We start from the raw sequence: 22,902 nt of genomic DNA, 5'->3' as shown, positions 1-22,902 counted from the left end.
ATTAAGAAATGACACAAATTAAACGTTTGAAATGTATAATTCATACAATAAGTAATTAACTGTTTGTTGTGTTTTTTTTTTACTTGAATCACTGCAGTGCACTGACTTTTCGGTGACGTTGCAGTGTACTGTAATGCTCGTCCACTGTCTTTTTATCTGTATATATACAGAGCTCCTGATGTTCACTTCTTGCGACGATTCGTCTGATTCTGGCTTTTAACTCGTTGCCGGAGAACATTTGGCACCGAGAATAACAGGTGCTCTCGCGATACAAACTATCACTATGATGTTTGCATGCAGTATTTATTAGCAGCAGTCTCCCTCTACAGTCCGGCTCAGTTGGTAAACGCGTTGCTGCTGTAAAGGAGGCATTTTGGACGTTTCTTCTTTGACAGCACATCACCCTGTATTTTGGGAAAACAACTATTAGCAACAGAGCAGAGAGACTCGTTCTGGCAAAGGGAGGAGAAAAATAATCCTCCGAACAATCCCTCCGCTCGAGTTTTCCCCTCAGAAGCAGCCGGGTAAGACCTCAGCGTAATGTTTTGCTTTTTTTTTTCTTTTTCACCCGTTTAAAATTTTCTATCATTTGTACCAAAACTGACACTGTCATTGGAGGACATCTTTTCGGGTCTCGGGTTGGTTGCGTCCTTTTTTTATTTATTTCGCTCGCGCTGAAATAAATAGTCCTTCCCTGGCGCATTTAACAGAACATGTTTCTCCCTACGCCATTGGTTGATACAAACCCAGTCCGCCGAATCAGTGCCATGTTCTGTGGTGCGCACGTATGTTTTTTCTGCCGCGGCACGGTGACAGACTGTTCTGAGCTCCGTTTGATGTTGTGGCTGCTCGCGACCGGCGCCGCTCGAACGCTCCATGAATCGGTGGTTCGAGACCGGAAAGCGGAGTACCGCACTTTGGCAAATTAGAGTCGGGGAAGTCTAGATTGTTTGTAATAAAATGCAGCTGCGACTTAAAAAAAAAAAAAAAATATATATATATATATATATATATATATATATATATATATATATATATATACACACACAGGTTATATATAATGAATCATAATGTGTGTACTGCTGCCCACAGTTACACAGCCGTACATATATTTCTGCTGTACAGTAATGACGCAAAATGTCCTTTACTACAGAGGATGAGGATGGGAGCTTGTGGCTCCAGGAGACAGTTAGGAAAATCGATGCGTGACGCGCCTCTCTGGCGAGACGCTTTCGGCTGTGGAGAACTGTTCTGCTCGAATGTCTTTCGACAGTCCTCGGTGCTTTCTCAAATAATTCAAAGTCTTTTTATTGAGTTGAATGACTGACTGTGGTGAAAAAGATATTAATCCAGAAATTATAAGACGCCTGACTGCGTTCTGATCACTCTCTCGTTGGAGATTACAGTGGCGTATTGCCTTTACAACTGCTCTGATGTATGTGCACAGCTCTGGAAAAAAAATTAAGAGACCATGTAAAATGATCAGTTCCTCTGATCTGACTTTTAATACATATGTGTTTGAGTAAAATTAACATTGTTATGTTATTCCACAAACTACTGACAACATGTCTCCCAAATTCCAAGCAAAAATTTAGTATTTATTTGCAGAAATGGTCAAAATCATGAAAAAGATGCAGTGCTTTCAGAACCCAAATAATGCAAAGAAAGCAAGTTTATATTCATTTAGAAACAACAATACTAATACTATATTCAATATTCAGTGGGAGTTGGGGGAACATGCAAAGTCAACACAAAAGGCCTTGGTCAGTGTTTAGGGACAGGAGCTTTCTGCAGCCAGAATATAAGTGTTTCCACTGGCAATTAACTTTTTTTTCTTTACTGATGGTAAAACAGCAGCCTGGAGAAAATAATAAAATGTTTAGGAAGTTAAGAGGTTTAAAAATCCTTTTAAACCTCTGAGGAAAACAGTCTGTGTATCGAGAGCTCAAGGACTATTTCAGTTTATCTACATTATTTCTATCTGCCTTTGATGATTCAACTTATCTGGCTTGATACCATGGTTATTGTTTTAACAAGTTGGCATATAAACCAACCTAAACAATGTCAATCTTTATGAGATGTGTCACTTAAATGTAGCTACTGCAGGATTCCACGTTATTACTGAAGCTGTGTATCTCAAGTTGCAGACTCTCTATGATGGCTCGGTATAAGCTACCAGCTCAGATCCCATCTCCTGCAACAATTATAGCACTGCAGTGTATACTGCCTGCATTACACTTAGCTCTCATGGAAGGCTGTTCAGTGACCTAATTAAGCCCAGATATTTTTGGTTGCTATAATGTTGCTGTATGTTTGTATGACGAGGCAAAAACACACCAGTTTTCTTCCCTTTGTGGAATCGCTGGTTCATTTACTTTTAAATCACTTTTGGCAGCTTGCACGCCACAGTAACTGCCAATTAGCTAAGTGCAATAATAGGCAAAACGTTTAATGGATTGGACTTGATTAAATGGCGTCGGTAACAATACATCATATTTTTAATGTACTTCGGGCAAACATTTGTGACAAGATGATATTTTACTCCCAGTCTTACAACATGAGTTGTTGCTAATTTGACAAACTTAGAATGTCATCTCTAATCTTTTCTCCTTTTTATTTACGAAGTTACACTGGTAGAAACTTTTCACCCTGACTAGTACTGGTGTAATGCAGTCACACTTACAAACTCAACAAAGCATTGAGTACAGCATGCTCTTTGTAGAATCTTTATGTTAGATTTGTCTGTTCTTCTTTGGGTTATAGATACCTTTGTATTCAACTGACGGACTATTTATGTAAAAGAAAAAGCTTTTGCTAACTTGTTTATCTTGCATTCAATATCCCTTTTTCATAAATAAAAAATAAAGTGAATAAAATACTTGTTTTAAACTATAAAACTTTAATCCTTTCTACCAGATGTGCAATAACTCCAGTGTTTTTCTACACCATTCATTTTGTTGCGGGGTGTCCTGCAAACTCTTGATGTTCAGTTTAATTATTTTTTAATAAGACGCAAGATAGTGGGCCCGACAGTGTCAGGTACTTGTACTTGTAAAAGCAAGCCAATACTCCAGGGATGCTCCTGACTAGTATATTTTCCCATTGTCTTGTTTTATGTACTGTCACAAGCCTTGCCTTGGACCTGAAACCTGTTGAACCTGGTTGAGCAGGTCTTATTGTTTTCTCTCAGATCTTCTGTCTTTTAAAAGTTATACTTTGTTCTAGATCTTTTTATCCATTTGTATCTACAGCATTCTGAGATCTTTGTGAAAATTTTCTGCAATTTTTCAAAGTGGAAATATTTGATTTAAGGTCCTCTGTTAATAGGACTTTTTATGATACTGATTGTTCTTGTCCCTCTGGGGGCCGGCTTGGTTTTCCATTTTCCGTTGGCTGCTTTTAGCCAGGTTGCTATTTCTAACAGTTACTGTGAAACATATCTGTAAAGAAGTTAAGCTCTTGAACTGCCAGTTATTTCACTGCTTCAATAGAGACCAAGAGGAGATTCTAAGAGCAATGGGAGATCACTGTATGTCATCACTCACATTCACAATAGGGTTGGGTAATTTAACACATGTTGTATTGATCAGATGCAGACATTTTGAGCAAGGAACTTGCTTTAGTGGTTTCAGACACACAAATATCTACTTCATTTTACTTTCTGTAAAGGTCTGTTTTTGTTTGTTTTTTCATATTTGTTGCAACTGTCACTATGGTGTGACACAGATAATCTGTGGAAAAAAATGTGGCTCCCCCACCTCTTCTCTGAACTATTGCCATCTAGAAATGCACTGCTCCCAATCAAAAACAACCAATCAGAGCTAGGAGGAGAGTCTTAGTGCTGTTAATCAACCTCAGGTATGCACTGATCAGTTGTGCTCATGGTGGACAAACATCTTACCGTTACAGGAAACCGTTTATGTGCCTTCATGCTAATTAGCCTTGCCAATCCTGGCAGAAGCTGTAGCAAGAGGGACAGTGTGAGCGCCATGTACACAAGCGCGATCGACTGCATTATGACTCTCCTCTTGGCTCTGATTGGTTGCTTCTTACCAAGTGGTGTATTTCTGCAGTTAGTACTGGAAGCACTGGGAGAAGGCAGAGAAAACTTTGTGATTATAAAAATTCTAGCAGATCTGTGAACTAATGTGCTTTTGTCTAATTCTATTCTGAAAATTAGAACTACAGACACACTCTTACACAAAGCTGCAGTTCCTGAAGTGCCTACCCAGTGCTTGGCTGATCATCTGTGGGACTGCAAACAAGTGTGTCTGCACATGTCTCATTTTACACAGATGCTGTTGTACTCCTCAATCATGTCTAAAAGCAAATATTGTCAGCTTCACCATTACGTAAAACTGTAAAGCTTGCGCACCTAGTGGAGAGTAGCCTACCATCATTTATTATTTACTCCCCAGATGTGCTGCTTGAATCTCATGTAAGGAACTGCAGCTTGGCTGTTTACCTGCTAACAGGTAGTTTACAGATTTACTGTTTCTAAAGTCTAATTATTATAACACAGCTAATCAAATCAGAATTTATTAAAGATCTACAGCTGAAGTCCATTCTTACATTTGTTGTCCTGTTTAATTTGGAGACAAAAATTATCACATTAATTTTAACATAAGACTTCAATTAAATGGAAGCATAAATTGAAAATGAACAATGTATTCTGTTTTGTCTCAATACAGGTGCTATGTTTGTTTTGGGTGGGGTGGGAGATTTTTGAGAATTTAACTAACCAAATAAAGCCATGGAATGCTACTTTATTGTACCATTTGTAACATTTCGAACATAAAACATGCCGTACCTTCAGAGTGGCACAATGGACATAAAAATAACAATAAAGAATATTACAAGTAAAAAATATCATACAATAACATCAGAGTTGTTGGTTTTGAATAAATACAATCAAAATTATTAAGCCTTCCTACTTTTAAAATCATTTTCACATGGAGTCAGATAATGTTGTCTTATACTTTAATAGGCACAAAGAACAGTACTTAGTTTTTTGTTGTTATGATGAGGCTTCATTTACAACATCTTGTAAGTCTCAGGGTGTAACTTGGTTTGAGGTTGCTTCCTGGATAACCGGTCCCGCCTGAACTGATGGAACCTGTTTTGCTTCATAACATGTCATTGTGTCACCAGAGCCTTAGCCTTATGCTCCTGCAACATTTTGCACAGGAGCATCAAAATGTTGCGCTTCATTAGATTTAGCTAAACAATTATTATATTTGGCAGCCCTAAATAAAACTAATAATTTCAAACAACAGGATGCGAAACGTGTATGGAATAGGCACAGTCAACTTCCTTCAAATGTACAAGAGTTTATTAACAAAATTAATTCAACTTAAAAGTTGAATTAACACAAGCAACTCGCTAAACTAGGAACATACACAATTAAAACTACTGGCATAATGATAAAATGAAGAAACTAAAATGTCTAGAAGAAAAAAATAGAACCAATGATGTGCAGGGATTGTTCTCCAAGAGATCAATTAGCTTTAAGCTAATTAAAGAATTAGTTTAGACAAATTGGCAAATTTGCTGTATGTGCTGCAAATAATTTTGCACTAAAAAAGACAAAACGTCATTTTGCATAAGTAATGTCCTTTAAAATCTCAAATGAAATAGAAATCAATAACTCTCTGCAAAAATGTCTTAATTGATTTGCAATTTATTAATTACGGCTCAAAAAAGTGTGGTATAAATGAACACTAAAAGTGAATTATTTTGTAGTTTAAACAATCTTGAGTCCAAAACACGGCAAATAACACTATTAACAGTTTATTGGTTTCAGCAGTATGCTGGGAAAGCTGTAGCTTTCAGCCATTAGCTTTAAGGACACAGAACATCTTAGCTAGTCATAGGGCTATTCTATGTAATTTAGTGTCATGAAATCAAGACATATATCGATGGAAGAGATCAGTTTGGCCTCACTGGATTATCTGTGATTTATACACTTTGTGGAAAAAGTTTAAACAGTCTGAACTCTGTTGTTCTCTTTGCCTATAGCATGCGCGGCATGCTCCATTGGGATTAAAAAAAAAAAAAAACACTTAAAACGATCACCTCAAGCCAATAACTGCCCAGGTACCACACCTACTATGAACAGTTCCGATGGATGAGAGGAGGAAATTCTGCTGGCTATTAGCTTGGAGTGACTTGTCAGCTGTGTCTAGGGCACTCAGCAATGACGCCCAGCCAGCAGGCGTTGCACCTTCAGCTGCAGTCCTGGAGCAGCTGCTGTCCTTCTCCCTATGGAAGTGTTAATCAGCAACAGTTGCCGACAGCAGCCATCACAGTCCTACTTTTGGATCAAAAGTTTCTAGAGTTTCATAAACAGGTTCGTTCTCTGCCCACAGCAAAGTGGAAAGGAGAAAGTGGGTTAGGGAAGCACCCTGTTGGTCCTTTCCAGTACAAGCAGAATGATGCCAGAAACCCCTCAGCTTCCATGACATCACAGAGTTTCCTTCTGAATCTCCTCCTCTTCCTCCTGCTGGGGCCAGAGTTTACGCAGTATTTTTAAATCAGCAAGTAATCATGCCAGCTTATTCAGACCTTCAGTCTTCCATAGATGGATGCCCAACAGTGCCTATGTGTAAACATTATGCTTATATATAGACATTGTTGACCCATGTGCACTTAGTGTTTGTATTTAACCAATGGAGTTATATTTGTTGGAAATACTTTTTTGCACTCCAAAATCCATAGTTTATAACCTTTCCTTCCAAGGTTTCATTTCGAGACACATGACACCCTCCAACCCCCACCAATGTGAATCCGATCCTCCTGTGAACACAGATTCCACAGCCTAATTTGAGAAGTGACAGTTTATCCCCTTCAATCCTAGACCGCATGGCCACATGGTGTTACCCTCTCTACTGTCTTGCATGTTACCAGGTTTCTCATCTTTTCGCATTTTTCTGCATTTGAACGCAGATTTTTTTCCCCATCTAGTCTCTTGGATGTTTTGTCGTTAAGTAAACGAGTTATGGAAAATGTAGACAAAGTTCACAGGTTCACTTTCTTTCACCATCATTTCTGTCATAAATCCACAAAGACGAGCTTCCTTCAAATGCTCACTTCCCAGTCTTAAATCACAAGTGGAACCAGAGCATGTGAGTTTAAATCAAATATGTCCAACATTGCCATCAGCATTTTGTTCCCTTGGGTCACGGTCGTCTTCAGAACCAAAAAGAAAGAGAAAGACGATGATAAAGACTAGTTCTGTTCTGGGTACTGTTCTGTAGCCTTTAGAGATGATTGTAATAAGATGGATATGTCTTAAACTGAAAAATCTTAATAGAAAGCCCTGAACATCTTCTTCACGATCCGGAAACAGAGATTCTTTATTCTGAAACTTCTTCAGATCTGGTGATTTGTAGACCACTACAACTGACCCTTCTTGGGGATTACCAAAGAATCCAAGATGGCACAGGTTTGATGTGGAACACTGAAGATAATGAGAAGTCAGAGCTCTCCCATACTTCATCCAGAGGGTCAAAATCAGCTTTGATAGATATTCGCCTCCGCATTTCAACACAATGCCTGAGTCAAACTACTTCACACAGAGCTCTGATTGGCAATAAGTTGTGGAAATGTTTTATGTATACATGCTCTCTATCATTATCATTTAGCTTCAATCAGTCCGTTTTCCCTCTCCAGGCAGGGGTGTGACGTATATGAAAACGGGAGGGGTGTGGACTGGTAATGAAAAGAGCGCTTCAACTGTTCAGCTTGGAATGAAGTACAGGAGAGGCTTAAGACTCAATGGAGGAGCTTGTCACTTCCCAAAATGAGAAAGGAGTGAAGTAATGGCTCTAGGTGTTAAAATCTGGCCTTGTTCCTCAGAAGATGGACTCCCAGTTCAGGTTCTCCTACAGCAAGACACAAAACAGCTTCATGTCTAATTATTTTAGCATCCCTTAGAAATATAACACAAAATGTGGAATACCAACCCACTGGATTTAGAAAAATCTGCTTACAGTGTCGTTAGCTTCTTGCTGTCCTACTGTTAATAGTAGCTTAATATAACTAAACCCCAGGCTTTTGGGTCCTGCACTTTGCTTAACAAATAGTGCTCTGCACTTTTAGCACTATACTTTAGTTGACAATGAGCACTACCTTAATAAAACTAATGTTCAGATTCCAGGGCATGGACTTCCAAGAAGCCAGTTGTCTTTCTGTAAGCAAGAGAAATGAGTGATGGGAGTTGTTGCAGGGGTGAACTGCAACAACTGCAGCTCTGCTCCGTTCTCTCCGGTCTCTCTGGAACTTTCCTTGGCAATTGTTACGAATCCTGTTAAACTGTTAGAGTGCTATTACACAGATAAATATTTAATATTTTTGAAACGGCAACTTTTTAAACTCGTGGTATACCTTGAGACATGTATTTGGCAAATGCCTGCTATAATTTTGTTTCTAGATGTGCACAAAACCTACAGAAACACAGTTCTGCTTTGTAAATTTAGTACTTTGCATTCAATGCTGTGAATTTTAATGGCTAATGTTTCAGCTGCACGCTGTGCTGCTCTCCTCCACAGGGACAGCTGTCAGAGGATATTTGAGCCCAGTGCACAGAACAGGTCACAGGACCCGGACAGATAGAGAGCTGCACTGGTCAATATAGTTTTCAATGGAATATATACGGTGGGTGAGGGATGACAATGTGTTGAGTAAAGTTTTTACCTTTAAGAACTTTAAATATTTTTAAAAAGTGATAAAATATTTTTTAAAGGTCAGAACTGAAGTGAGAACTTGATACATTTCACATCTGGTTCAGAATTTGATGTCAGCACAGTGTCTTTGATTTTTGACAATTAAAGTAAATATAACCATGAGTATATGTGTAATATACCCATATATGGGTAATATTCACATGGTAATATACCATGGGTTTATAAGGCAATACCCATAGAGTTTTTATATTGCAATATCAAATGATATTGCAATATTTAGAAGTGAGAGTTGAAAGTCCTTATTGCTCTGTGTCCTGAATCAGATATTCCTTTAAGAAAAAAATGAAACAAACTTTGCTCATTTTGGTACAACAATGAAAATGACACTGCAGTGGTGCTTGGGAATAGTGGAAGAAACGAAAGTGAACAAAGTTTCTGCTCATGAGGAAGTGAGAACAAACTTGTATTTTTTTCAGGTTTTTTTTTTGTTTGCATGTGACATTTTTTGGTGTTGAGCATTTTTAAAAGGAAGATTTTTTTGTATCAAATCGAGATTCTTAGCTTTTCAGATGTTGTCCTTCTTAAGAACATGAGAGGGGAATACTTTTTAACATTTTGTTCTGTTGAACCACAGCAGCCTGCTTGTATTTTAATTGAGCTAATTTCAGGCTGTTGTATGACGGCCAAAATAAAACAAATATTTATCTTTTCTATATTGTCTTTGATGTCCCATGTGATTTTGTATATAAATAAATATATATATATAAATATATATATATATATATATATATATATATATATATATATATATATATATATATATATATAGGCAGTGCAACCCTATTGTGGATTATTTCTATACATAGATTTAGGATTTGTGTCAAGCCCTCTTAAATAAAGCACATACACAAGAGTCAGGATGTTGACACAACATAAATGAAGTATCACCTCGAATAGGTTGAAATGGATACTTTCTTGGAAGAACGTTTTTTTCAAAAATAATTGACAATTGAAGAGTTATTTTTCAAAATGGCTTTAAAAGAATGTCCTTGTTCCTGTTGGTTGAGGTGCACTGATGAATTGGTACATGAAAGCCTTTGGACAGTTGTCTTCCCACCTGTTCAACTGCTGTTTATGTTTAGCAATGTATGGTTGTCAGAGTAACAAGACCAACTCAGAAGTGATGTCAGGGATAACAGCTGTTTGTGATGTGCTTGTTCAAAGTGGTGGGGAAAGAAGCACATTACTTTCCCACCTTTCTCTGTACTAATGACTGTTTTAGATGAAATAACGGATTTTTACTTTTATTTAAGATAAGCAGGGTATGCAAATATAGAATAAGAAACTTTTTTATTTTTTACATAGACTTTGATGTAAGCACATTAAAATATCCCCAACATTCTGCTCTGGCATGGTATTAACTTGGTTAAGTTACTGTCACGATCACTGCATGGTAAAGGCTGAAATGTGACAATCTGGCAAAAAAAAAAAAAAGAACTAAAACAAACTGGCATAGGATTAAGTAATTACAGTAACCAACATAAAATGAACCCAGAAATCAGACAGACTTAACCAGGTTCTGCTGGAACCACAAGACCAAGGAAAAGCCCCAGATTTATTTGAATCTGGAGTTTGGATATGAATGCTCATAGACCTGAGTCAGCAAACAGAAATTCCTCCTTTTACAAAACCGCATCAAAACGGTCATCTAACCCAGAAAATGTACATTAGAACAGCAGCAGAAGAAGAGAGCAAAATAATTAACACTTAAAAAAATAAATCTTAGTAACTTAACAGGAGCAGCATAATCATTACGCTAACCAGCATGCCTGCTGAGAATTGCATAGTCATTGCTCTAAAACCCCACATATCAATGAGACAACTGCCATATTACAAACGAGGCAACTTTTTAAAAAATATATGTAATGGGATCATGTTTCTTTTCCAAGGAAGTACTAAAGAGGTGTTTTTTTTCTTTTTTTCTTTTTTCTGCATGGTATTTCACACAAATATGGTTTTGACACCTTTATCAAAACCCTTTTGAGTCACATGTTTTAGTCAGCGCCTGATGAATATGTCCTGTGCTCCATTGTTTGTAGTATTTCATTTTTTTTATTGTTTCATTTATGTATTATTTATGGGTTTTTAGATCTATTGATAACCAATTTGTACCATCAGGGAATGTAATGACATTCTTGCAACAGAAAACTGCACTTTCTCTTTCTCTTCACTCTCCCTTTTTCCACCTTGAGTTTAATCTTACCTGCTTCATCAGCATTATCCTTCTGTATTGTAATCATATTTCTGTCTCTCTCTCCCTCTCTCCTTCTTCTGTAGATCTGAGGTGAAGTAGAGCAGACCTCTCTTTCCCTGCCAACGACAGGGAATCACGACTGCAGTTCCCGACACACAAACACTTTGTACCTCCGTTATGCAGTTCTCCACTTACCTCATCTTTTTGTCAATCTTTCCCATTGCTCTCATCCCAACCTGCTTTTCCCAAAATGATGGAGACCTTGTTAATACACATAGTGGTCTAGTTCAAGGCGAGCGGCTTCCGGTGCCGGATGGAAGCTATGTCACAGCTTTCCTGGGCATCCCTTTTGCTGAGCCACCATTGGGTAAGCGTCGCTTCCGTCCTCCTGAGCCGAAGCGAAGATGGACAGGGATTTTTGAGGCTAATGCCTACCCCAACGCCTGTTACCAGTATGTGGACACGTCGTACCCAGGCTTCCAGGGCAGTGAGATGTGGAATCCTAACAGAGAGATGAGCGAGGACTGCCTGTACCTTAACATCTGGGTGCCTGCCTCGCCCAGGCCCCACAATCTCTCGGTTATGGTGTGGATCTATGGTGGAGGTTTGTGGTCACACATTTTTGCCAGAGTGTATGCTATGTGTGCTACTGCAAGTCATGTAATTACAATCACCTCCAGTATAAAACATGGATGGATGGATGGATGGATGGATAGGTGGATAGGTGGATGGATGGATGGATGGATGGATGGATAGGTGGATGGATGGGTGGATGGTGGATGGATGGATAGGTGGATGGATGGGTGGATGGGTGGATGGATGGATGGATGGATGGATGGATGGATGGATGGATGGATGGATGGATAGGTGGATGGATGTTTAAATATTGACATATAGTCTCCCTAATTATATAATATAGTCTCCCTAATTATATCTCTGGAAATTAAAGTGGAAAAAATTAACCCTGTTCATGGAACAGAAGAGAAAAATGTTTTATTCAACAGAAAAAAGTTATGTAACCTGGCTGGCTAACAGCTAGTGGTTCCTTAAGAGATCAAACATATTCAACTAGAAGTGTCTCTAGCTGTCTATCAGTCTGAGAATGAAAGCCTTCCCATTATTATGACTCGTCTACCACAGGGCACTTCTAGAGGACGCTTCAGTCCTCCAGTCTACTCTCAAGAATAGACTTTCTTCTGTGGTCGTTTATTTTAGCATTCCAGAATTGGAACCACTGAGTTGGAAAAAGCTCCACAAGCTGATAAAGAAGGGTGGTTCTGTTCTGGGGACTGCTTTAGAAACTCTTGAGAGGATGTTGCATTGATGGATGCTGCGTAAGCTGATGGACATTATTCCATCAGCTTATGCATTCAACTTATGCATTGCTTATGCAGCTGTCATTCAACAACAGGGAGTCTTCAGTCAGAGGCTATTTCAAACCTTCTGTATTCCAGACAGCTACAGAAGATCCTTCTGTAGCTGCCACGTCGTACAGCTGCAGCCATTTCATTTTAAAATAATTTACAACTTTTAGTTTCCCTTTGGAATTAGTAAAGTATTTTTTTTCCTTTACTTTTGAAATTTAAAATAATGTAATCAAAACAAAACAATCTAACTATAACTTGTAATGATTATGCCTTTTTAGGTTTCTATAGTGGCTCTTCTTCGCTGGATGTGTATGATGGCCGTTATCTTGCTCACACTGAGACGGTCATTGTGGTCTCCATGAATTACCGTATTGGAGCCTTTGGTTTCCTCGCTCTTCATGGCTCTTCCGAGGCTCCTGGAAATGTTGGCCTGCTGGACCAGAGGTTGGCATTGAAGTGGGTGCAAGAAAATATCCATTCGTTCGGTGGAAACCCCAAACAGGTGTTTTGTTTTGTTCAGTCATTGTCCATCCTCTGTATTAGTGTTAAAGATAGTTTCATAATTTTCCTGATCTTTTGGTTGTCTGTTTGTGTAAAACAGGTGACTATCTTCGGTGAGAGTGCTGGCGGTGCTTCAGTCGGGTTCCACCTACTGTCTCCAGACAGCAGACCTTTTTTCACAAGGGCCATCCTTCAGAGCGGGGTCCCCAACTGTCCGTGGGCCTCTGTCAGCCCTGCAGAGGCCAGAAGACGTGCCACACTTCTGGCAAAGCTTGTTAACTGTAATGGAGGCAACGACACTGAGCTGGTGGACTGTCTGCGCAACAAAACTCCACAGGAACTTATCGACCAAGAATGGCTGGTAATGCAGATTTAATTTGAGCTTACATTTTTCACTTGTTTTTCACAAGGCCCTTTTGAAGTTTTATTTATTGAACACACTTCACTGTGAAGTTGTAAAGATAAGGTATCATATATAATCACTAATATTATTATTTAGAGATGATTGTTACCAATTACAAAAAACTCTTAAGGTAGAAATGGTATAAAACTTAAAGTAATATCTGATGAAAAAGGGAAATATGAATCTCCATCATATTATGTCTCTCAAAAAATTTCTGAAAAATGGATGAAATATATAAAATATATTTTTAAGCACTTATAAATGACTTGCTGTACGCTGTTGAGTGTGTTATAAGGCCTCACAGAGATGAAGTAATAACTTTCATTCAGAATGACTTAAGTAATTTTATTAGACCTGCATAAAACGTAAATAAGCTAAAAAAGCAAAGGTCATACTACAATTTTCAACATTTTCTGTTTTAGCTGCAGATTATTTGCTCAATTAATGTTTTCCATTTTGGTGTAAGTCAGGACTGAGTGGTTTAAAACTGAAATTGACCATTCTTAATGTCTGACTCTAGCATAAGCACATAAGAGCTCTATACCTCTCTGTGAAGACGGTTGCTTCCTCCTTTGCTCCTCGCTCTTCCATTCACTCCCTGCTTGTTCTGTTTTTTTGTTGGTTTTTTGGAGCTTTTCTTTGCACATCCTCTGAATCTACAAATTATAGATCTGGTTAACTGGTTTCTCAATGCAATTGATCAAATTCTCTCAACGAGAAGACTGAGCAGAGGAGAGCCGTCTTGTCCTGCGGCGACACACCCTGCGGGATTCCCCCTGGATTTATTCATGATAACAGGAGTTCTGCTGTTTGGAGCTGGTGGGTACCTGGCTTATTGACAAATTTGTGACGGATTTGGCCGAGCTAGCAATCACTCAGACTGCATGTTGTGGGACTGAGACTCGCATCTCAGCAAACTGCGAGTCTTGCTGAGACTCACAGCCCAGCTGAGGACTCAAAAACCCACCAGCGGGAAGGAATCGATCTTGGAGAAGTTGCTAGCTTTGATTGAGAGGGACAGCCACAGTAATTTGGATGATTGGGATGAACTATAAGAGACATACCGGTTAAAGACTCTAGGACAGACAGAAATTTTAAGTCTGCCCAATCTAAAAAGAATGTGTTTTTCTGAATCTGGTTCCCTGTGGCCTTGGTGGCTATCTCAAATGTCCTGGAGTTCATGAAGACAAACTGCTCCTTCCCATCTCCTCAGCCCTCCCAAAGTCACTCGTGGAATCTTCTGACTGAACTCTCAAGGACTCGCTCTTGATATTTCCACCTTTATCAGATACTTGTTTGTGAGAGAATCTGCAAACATGTCATAGTTGCAGACAAACACTCCCTGATCTCAACGACTTTGCCAGCATGTCTTTGTTTTTGTCTTGCTATATGTCCCATATCCTACCCAATGTTTTCTTTTATCCTACTCATCAGTTACCTTTTAGTAATAACCTAAAAAGTACCTACGAAGATTATTTACTTATTTACTAAAAGTAATAATCTAAAAGTACTCACTTTTAACCCAGAAAAGGAATTAGATCGAACTTAGAATCCAGAAAAAAACCTTCTTCCAGAACAGGAACATTTAGTTTTTATTATTACTTAGAAACTGTGGAGTACTTTTTACTCTTACACATTAAGAGCATACTTAGAAAGTCCAAAGAATACCTGTACTTATCTAGCAACCCAGAAGTCCAGAACAGGGCTTAGAACAAACTTAGAATCCAGAAAAACTGCCTCAGCAATTTCTTTTTGGATTCCTAGTCTTCCAAACCCGAAAATGAATTAGACCAGAAATTATTAACTTTTTCTTCTTTTGCTCTTTCCTTTGGTTTATTTTGTTCGTATTTTTTTTAATTCATGTAAAGCTCTTTGAATTGCCTTTGTGCTGAAAACGTACTATACAAATAAAATTACATTACATTACAGTACAGCACACATTTTCCTGCTATACAGTTAGGTTTGACTTACTGAAGCCCCGAGACCTTCATTTGTCCGTGTGGATTAATTCTTTGGTGTTTCTGGACAGGTTCTACCATGGTCAGCTCTGTTCCGGTTCTCCTTTGTACCAGTTGTGGATGGTGATTTTCTGCCTGATACTCCAGAAGCAATGCTTAACTCAGGCAATTTTAAAGACACTCAGATTCTTCTTGGAGTCAACCAAGATGAGGGCTCTTACTTTCTGCTGTATGGAGCACCGGGATTCAGCAAGGACAATGAGAGTCTAATTTCCAAAGAAGACTTCCTGGAAGGTAAAAATGAATCAACTGAAGGGATAGAAGAATCGATAGAGAATAGAAATTCAGTTCAATATAAAGCCACCAATTAAAGTAGAACAACTTCAAAATGAAAAGCTTTGTGTTTGGGAGCAAAAATGTTTCTTACTGAAACTGACCACTGTTTCCTTGGTCTTGTCTACATTTAACTGGAGTTGGTTCTCTTTGCACCACGTCATAAAATTATCCACCAAAATCCTGTAGTCCACATCTCAGTCCTCTGACACACACCGCACTACAGCAGTGTCATCTGAGGACGTTTGCAGATGGAGCAGTTTGGAGCAGTAATTAAAGTCAGCGGTGTAGGTGGTGAACAGGAAGGCAGACAGCGCAGTTCCCTGTGGAGCTCCAATGTTACATATCTGACATGCAGCTCTGCAACCTCAAACTGCCGTCCAGCAGTCAGTCGATGATCCAAGTGAGAAAGATGTGTTCACATCCATTTTTTTTTTCAGCTTCTCACGTAAATCCTTCCTGGATTAAACTCCAAAGATGTCTTCAATCATTACTGCATCTAAATTCAATGTTTTTGGATATGTTTGCTAGTTGTATAAAAAGCCACACTTGTTTAAAAAAAGAAAAGAAAAAAAAGGAAAAAAGTTGTCTTGATCTTTCTGAAGTTCTTCTGGGGATTTTACTTCTGATCAAAGTACATCCTTCTCAGCATTTTCATTTTGATTTGCTGGTCTTCCTGGTACTTCTGCAGGGGTAGAAGCCTGAACATATATGTCTGTTGTTTTATTTCTGGAATGTACCAGATTCTGGAATAGCAGTCTGTATTTCATCCTGATTGTGAAATAGTGGACAAAATCTTTACCCTTCTTGAACTGGATAGAGGGTAGTTGCAGCCTGGTAATCCAGCTGGTATGTGAATATGGAAGATCCTTCTGTGTGAGTACTGAGTGCATACACTGCAGAGTTCAGTTGAGGAGAACCAGACATTCTCCGGACCTACAAGTAGACAAAAGCTACATTGGTTTTCTGGTAAAGAATCGTCTCGTCTTTCATTTTAATGCTTTATTGTTTTTTGTTTTTTTTTATCTGGATATGGAAATACCACTGTAAACCTCAAGTAGCAGTGAAAACTATCTCTGAGTTAAACTGATTGAAATTAAGTTTAAAATGCTGTTGTGCAACAAAAGATGGTTTGGCTATTAGCAACTATAAATATCGGCTGAGGGCAATTCTTAGCCAAACTATTCATTTAGATTAATTAGTCAGGATTATCAGGAAATGAAAGTCAATTATTGCTCAGAAATACCTTCCTGGTGAGGCTTAGACATAAAATAACAAAAGATGAAATAAGAAGTTCAACACTGATCGTCTTGAACATCAAAGTCCTGCACATGTATCTAACAAACACAATCCAATATACAGTATGCAAGTTTATTAACAAAAGGAAAGGACTTATTTATCTATTTATTTCCTGTTACTTTGCCAGGTGTACGACTGAGCGTACCACACGCAAATGATATCGGCTTGGAGGCAGTGGTGCTGCAGTACACCGACTGGATGGATGAGAATAACGGAGTGAAAAACCGCGATGCCATGGATGACATTGTTGGCGATCACAATGTAATTTGCCCACTGGCACATTTTGCTCGTTCATACGCACAGCATCACACTCTTAAGGCGAACCTGGGCATGATGAACAGTGGCGGAAACTCACAAGGTAAGTCGCATGCTAGTGTTTCTGTGCTTTGTCTGGCTCATTTTCTCATTCTAAACTTTTCTTCCCACGCATTCTAAAGGTGGCGTGTACCTCTACCTGTTTGACCACCGGGCTTCTAATTTAGCCTGGCCAGAGTGGATGGGAGTCATCCATGGCTATGAAATCGAGTTTGTCTTTGGGTTGCCACTGGAGAAGAGACTCAATTACACCACTGAAGAGAAGAATCTGAGTCGACGCATGATGAAATACTGGGCAAACTTTGCACGGACAGGGTAAGACATCAGAGACCGAATATGATTAGCCTGCTGTGATGGACACCAGTGAAAGTAGAGCAGGCCAAAGGAGACAAATCAGTTTACATTCATTAGGTCCCTTTGTTTGAAAGTAGCCTTAAGCTAGCACGACACTACAAGTAATGTTATCAACTTACTGTGCAGCAAACCTCTGTGGAGCATTTGGTAATCCTCATTTAGTGTTTAGAAAGAGAACTGAAAGGTTGTGTGAAAGATGGACGCATCACCAGCTCTAACATTTAAAACCATAACAGAATTACCTCAAAGTACAATCTAATCAAAGGCCGTTGACTCGTGCCTTCAGAAGACTTATAATGAAGTAACATTTTAACTTTCTGTGCTACTCGTCCTTAAGCATCTCATGTAAAAGAAGCCTTCCAGCACTGGGAATGTTATAGTTGTGGAATGTCCAGTTTGACAGATTTTTTAAATTTATTTATTTTTTTTTCTGCTGTCTTTGTCTGCTTCATCCTGCTACATGTTAGAAATCCTAACGACGGGCTGCTGGACACTAGGAAACGCTGGCCTTTGTTTACAGCGAATGAGCAGAAACATGTCACGCTCAACACCGACCCTCTCAAAATCCACAAAGGTTTGCGCAACCAGATGTGTGCTTTCTGGAACCGCTTCCTGCCACGCCTTCTGAACATCACAGGTAAACGGTGCTACATGTGTCACTTAAGGACTTATCGAAATGAACTTTATTTAAAAAAAAAAAAAAAAACCTGCACATTTGAAAGTGGGCTTTATTTGGATATGGACATCAATGATCATTTTTAGTCTCCAAACGTCTTTGATGTTGGAGATTTCCTATTAGAAAAGAACTAATAGGATTAACACATACGACCAACAACAGTGACAGACGAACGTTTTCCGCCTTTCTGGGTGAACTCGACACATGAGAAATGGTCACGATAAAAGCTGAACATTTTTCAGCTTTCCTGCGTCGCATCGAGCTCGATCCTGGAAAATTCACAGGATCCCCTGTGTCGTTGCAGGAGGGCAAGCAGTACTCGCCTCATCGTGCAACTTCCATAGAAAATGAATAGAGAGGGAGCAACATTGCTTTCCTGGAGTTGAGCCTTTAATAGAAGTGATAAATTATATTTCTTTCAGTTGGATTAACAGCAACTCAACTATTTAATGTCAGAACTCATTTTTATCTTACATTAAAATGTGAAGTACAAACAATAACAGTGAAAGTGTCTGCTCACAACCGACTTAAAATGCTGACCTTTGCATCTGCTGGATGCGACGAGTCTCAGCATTACAGCATTACGACATCATTTTATTGTGCCGCTCTAATCCTCCTCTCATGATCTCATATCTTCAGGCAACATCGATGAGGCAGAGCGTCAGTGGAAGGTGGAGTTTCACCGCTGGTCCTCCTACATGATGCACTGGAAGAGTCAGTTTGATCACTACAGCAAGCAGGAGCGCTGCACCGACCTCTGAGAGCCACACGCTGACCGCCGTCACGCTGTGGAGGCGGCGAAAGATAGACCACTTGTTTCATTTTGTCTCACTAACTTCGTTCCTGTTTGGTTTCTCAACACACACAAGCTCACTCTTTTTATTCTTATTTATATTATTTATATTATTTAAACTATTTATTGACGTGTTGTTTCACTGAATGTAGGTTTCTGTGTCTGTAAAGGGAAGACACTGGAGGAAACTAATCATGAAGACTAGCTGTTACCATCTGCGTGTGTATGCGTGTGTTTGCGTGTGTATGCGCGTGTGTGTATGTGTGTTTGAATTGTTTGAAAGCTCTGAGTTGAACTTGGATCCTGATCAAAGTGTGACGCCAGTCCATGGGGGGTGGGGAGGCTATCTCTCTTTTCCCTCCTCTTCACAGTATTTCATCAGAGTGAACATTTGCTTCATGACGTTTCCTTCCCTGCATCCCTGTATGTCGCCCGTTTGAGCAGTTACAAACGTGTTTTCCTTTTGTTGCAGTCTCATCATCCTATAATTTATTTTTAGTGCTTTTGACACCGCTATACTCATCGTTTGTGATTTCTTTGCTTTGTCATAGTAACCTGGGTTTTAAAGTCATACGCAGCATTACTCAACATGTCTCAGTATTTCTCTACCTGTCAGGTTTCGTTTGTTTTCTCCATCTGCACTCTTCTTCTGTCCTTCATCCCTAGCTCATTTTAACCTGTCGTCTTCCTCTCTAACTTATCATCCTCCCACTTTCTGGTTTTTCCTGTCTCTTCCTTTTGCTGTTCACTCGCTCCGCAGAAACCTTTTTCTACTCTCTCATCTCTTAGTCGCATCCTCTCTATCGTCTTTCTGAGCCTCATTTCTGATCCTTCCTTCCTTGTCCTCCTCACAGCTTTTATCACCACCCACATTTCCATCTCCCTGTGTCGTCCTCTTTTCTTGTTAGACTAATGGAGGCAGAGTAATTCACTCAGCAGAAAGATAATGTGACCGAGTGCTAGCTCAGCCTCTGGCTTGCCAGCCAGCCTGATTCGATGAATTGATGCAAAATGGAAGAGAGAGGAGGCAAGGACGGAAAGAGGGGGAAGGAAAGCGAGGTGGAGATGTGGGGGACAGAAGAAAAGCAAGCATTGCGTAATCTTTTATTTGTGTCTTTTTTTCCTCTGGCACTACGAACTGGAAATTACATCTAGTGTTTGTTACACCCTCCATTCCAGAGCTCTTTTAATCATTTTAGCTCTGGGTTGCCAACATGAATGCGAGACTGTCTGTTTGCTTTGTAGAGTCAGATTTCTCTGAGTTCTTTGTCTTTGCCTGTCCTTGGCATATAATAGTCTTTGGAGCCCCTAGTGGCCAAAGCAGCCTTTCATGACACTGACATCTGTCCCAGAGAATGAGTTCAAGTTTTTATGTTCTGAAAAATCTGGTGTTAGAGCAAAATTAGGCAGAGTTGAGTTGTGGGCACAGTCTCAGTTCTGCTCCATCACTGATCTTATCTAAAACATTATGACTTCATGATATTTACTTCCAATTATTCTCACAAATGCAGCATATTTTTAGGGAATCTAATTTAAGACCTGTAATTTAGTCCAAAACATTAGGTCAATATTTTTTAAAAGATCATTTTGTCAAAGACTGTCATTCAAACAGCTAATGGTTTTCTTTAAAAACTTCTATCTGTATGAAACCTTCACTGAGAGTGATTTTAAGAAAGTAAAACATCTGTAGTTTCATGTAGATGACAGACCAAGTTCTTCAGTCTACAACGTTTATTAATTGTCTTTTTGATAAGCCCAGGTCCTCAGAGTGACCTGTTCTGGTCTTCACTCCATCTGCTTAAATTCAAAGGAAATAGAAAATTCATTTCCTTCATTTATTTTCCTTTTCATTAGCATTTCATTAACCTCCACTTGTGAGAATAAGTGAACAGAGACAGCTTTTGAGGGTTAAGAAGAGTTATGTAAATGTTTATTTTACACAAGTGGTAAAAGAAACGTGTGCGTGTGTGTGTGTGTATGCGTGTGTGTGACGTTAAATCTCACCATCCTAATTGACAAGCACCTTTGTTGGCATGTGAAGCTCCTTTTCGTGGCTCTGACTTGTGTTGCTGGCTTTAAAAAGAAGTACATCCAAAAAAAAAAAAAAAAAAAAGATTGTACCTTGTATCTACTACCAGTAAGGACTGCATGTCAGAGGCTGTATGAGCGACAAAGTCCTCCACTCTTATTTAACGGAAAACGCTGCCTATGTACCTCTACCACTTCAATACAACTGTTGTGCATGTCCTGAAGTCTGTTATCCCCAGATTATCCTGCCAAACTCTTGACTGTTATTTGCTGTAGAATTTGTACTGCACACAAAACTATTATGCAGCTAAGTCATTTTAACATATATTGATAGCTATGTTTGATGTTAGCAATAACATAAGTAGATCAGTAAAAGAATATATTTGATATTTAAATGCAGTAAAACTAACAAACTGTATCAAGAATTGAAAATGTGTTTTTAAAGCAATATTATTGTGAGTATAACATAAGTGCCATAAACGTTTCTTCTTTTTTTTCCCTCTTTTGTTTATTCCGTTTGGATCAATGTTCTGCCTAATGGTCGTTTGTTCCTATCACTAATACTGTGAGTGCTAAAGGCTTTCATTAGCTCCATAGTACATTGCTGTGTATCATCAATGCTAACCTACTGCAACAAAAATAAAGACTCTGCAGCATCTGTCTATTTAACCCGTTCACTGAGTCACAGCAGGTGGAGCAGGGCTTTCCTGTGTACCGAACTGAAATCCGTCTGGCCCCTGAACGCCACTTAACACGTTAAAGTCAGAGAGAACCAAATGGCTTTGTACCAACACCTTAACTTCATTAAACTTAGTTCAAAAAGTAAAAACCGAAGACAGAAAGTGACTTGATAAAACTTCTCTGATAAGGTTCATCAAGCATTTGAAGGTCCTGATTTGTTTGGTCCCAATTATCCAGACTTTCTTGTTTGGGAATCATTTTATATTTGGTCTTGATTTTAACAAGAAACCAATAAAGAAAAGTTCAAATTGGGGAAGTAAGATTTCTCTTTTCATTTCTAATTGGGACGCTTCAGCATATCGGAACCATAAAAGTTGTATTTGATAAAGGTTTTTGATTTATTACAACAGTCTAACGTTGTGACAGTCGGTAATGCATGTATGCACCCTGCATTTTGCTTCACTCTACTGACTAAATTGAACAATTCAGGCAGGTGCTCATGGTTTCACTCTGTAATAGAAAAAGACGTGATATAATTTGATGGCGATGCAACTCTTCAACCTCAGATCATCATGCAACAGAAGGGAGGAGCTGATGACTTCCGCTGTATGCTTTCCGGCCAGCAGAGGTCGCCAGAATCAAACCAACGGGACATGAAAGGTCTACACGGTTTTGTCCCATCACTCCAATGTTTTCTATTACGCAGTTTGTTTATTTATGTCTCTTTGTATGTAGAAATGTATATAAATATCTGCCCATTATTTTATTGTTACTTCATTATTCAGTTTTATCTTAAACATACTGTTTATAAAAGCTCGTTGAGGGACAAGAGCTCCAAATTAGCTCATGTTAAAAGCTTCATAATGTAGGAATCTGTCTGTCTGTCTCTTACTGTGTATCTGTCACTATCAAATAAACTTATCAAAAAGCATAAACAAATTGTCTCACCGTCACTGCGCATGCGTGACTCGTGGCCTTTAAGATACATTTAAAATTATGATTCTCATTAAAATGTTTTTTTTTTCATCAGTCTCGTGCCCCTTTATTAGGGAGCCTAAACTGTATGAATCTCGTAGCTGTTAAATGTCTAAAGACAATTAGATGTTTAGTAGTTCCCCCCTGCAATCTTGAAGCCATTGAAAACTATCTCTGAGAGATTTAAGTGAATAAAAGTCACACAATTCCATTTTAGTCGGCTGCCCCAGTTGCACACAACTTCTTAGTTCTGTGTCAGCTGATCAGACTTCTTGTCTTTG

The 22,902-nt window shown here is 38.9% G+C and overlaps 1 protein-coding gene across 1 annotated transcript; it reads left to right on the top strand.

Moving 5' to 3' along the window:
* The first annotated feature begins 206 nt into the window (after positions 1 to 206).
* ache (acetylcholinesterase) lies at positions 207 to 21,623 on the top strand. The gene is made up of 9 exons (XM_055058643.1): positions 207 to 524; positions 11,022 to 11,542; positions 12,584 to 12,807; positions 12,907 to 13,167; positions 15,239 to 15,461; positions 16,927 to 17,157; positions 17,237 to 17,429; positions 17,936 to 18,105; positions 18,784 to 21,623. The coding sequence occupies exons 2-9, from the start codon at positions 11,116 to 11,118 to the stop codon at positions 18,903 to 18,905; spliced, it is 1,851 nt and encodes a 616-aa protein (XP_054914618.1). The 5' UTR covers positions 207 to 524; positions 11,022 to 11,115; the 3' UTR covers positions 18,906 to 21,623.
* The last annotated feature ends 1,279 nt before the right edge of the window (positions 21,624 to 22,902 follow it).

This window comes from Poeciliopsis prolifica, unplaced genomic scaffold, assembly GCF_027474105.1.
Source record: "Poeciliopsis prolifica strain line A6 unplaced genomic scaffold, Auburn_PproV2 SCAFFOLD051, whole genome shotgun sequence".
NCBI lineage: Eukaryota > Metazoa > Chordata > Actinopteri > Cyprinodontiformes > Poeciliidae > Poeciliopsis > Poeciliopsis prolifica.
This window is presented reverse-complemented; position numbering and strand designations above follow the sequence as displayed.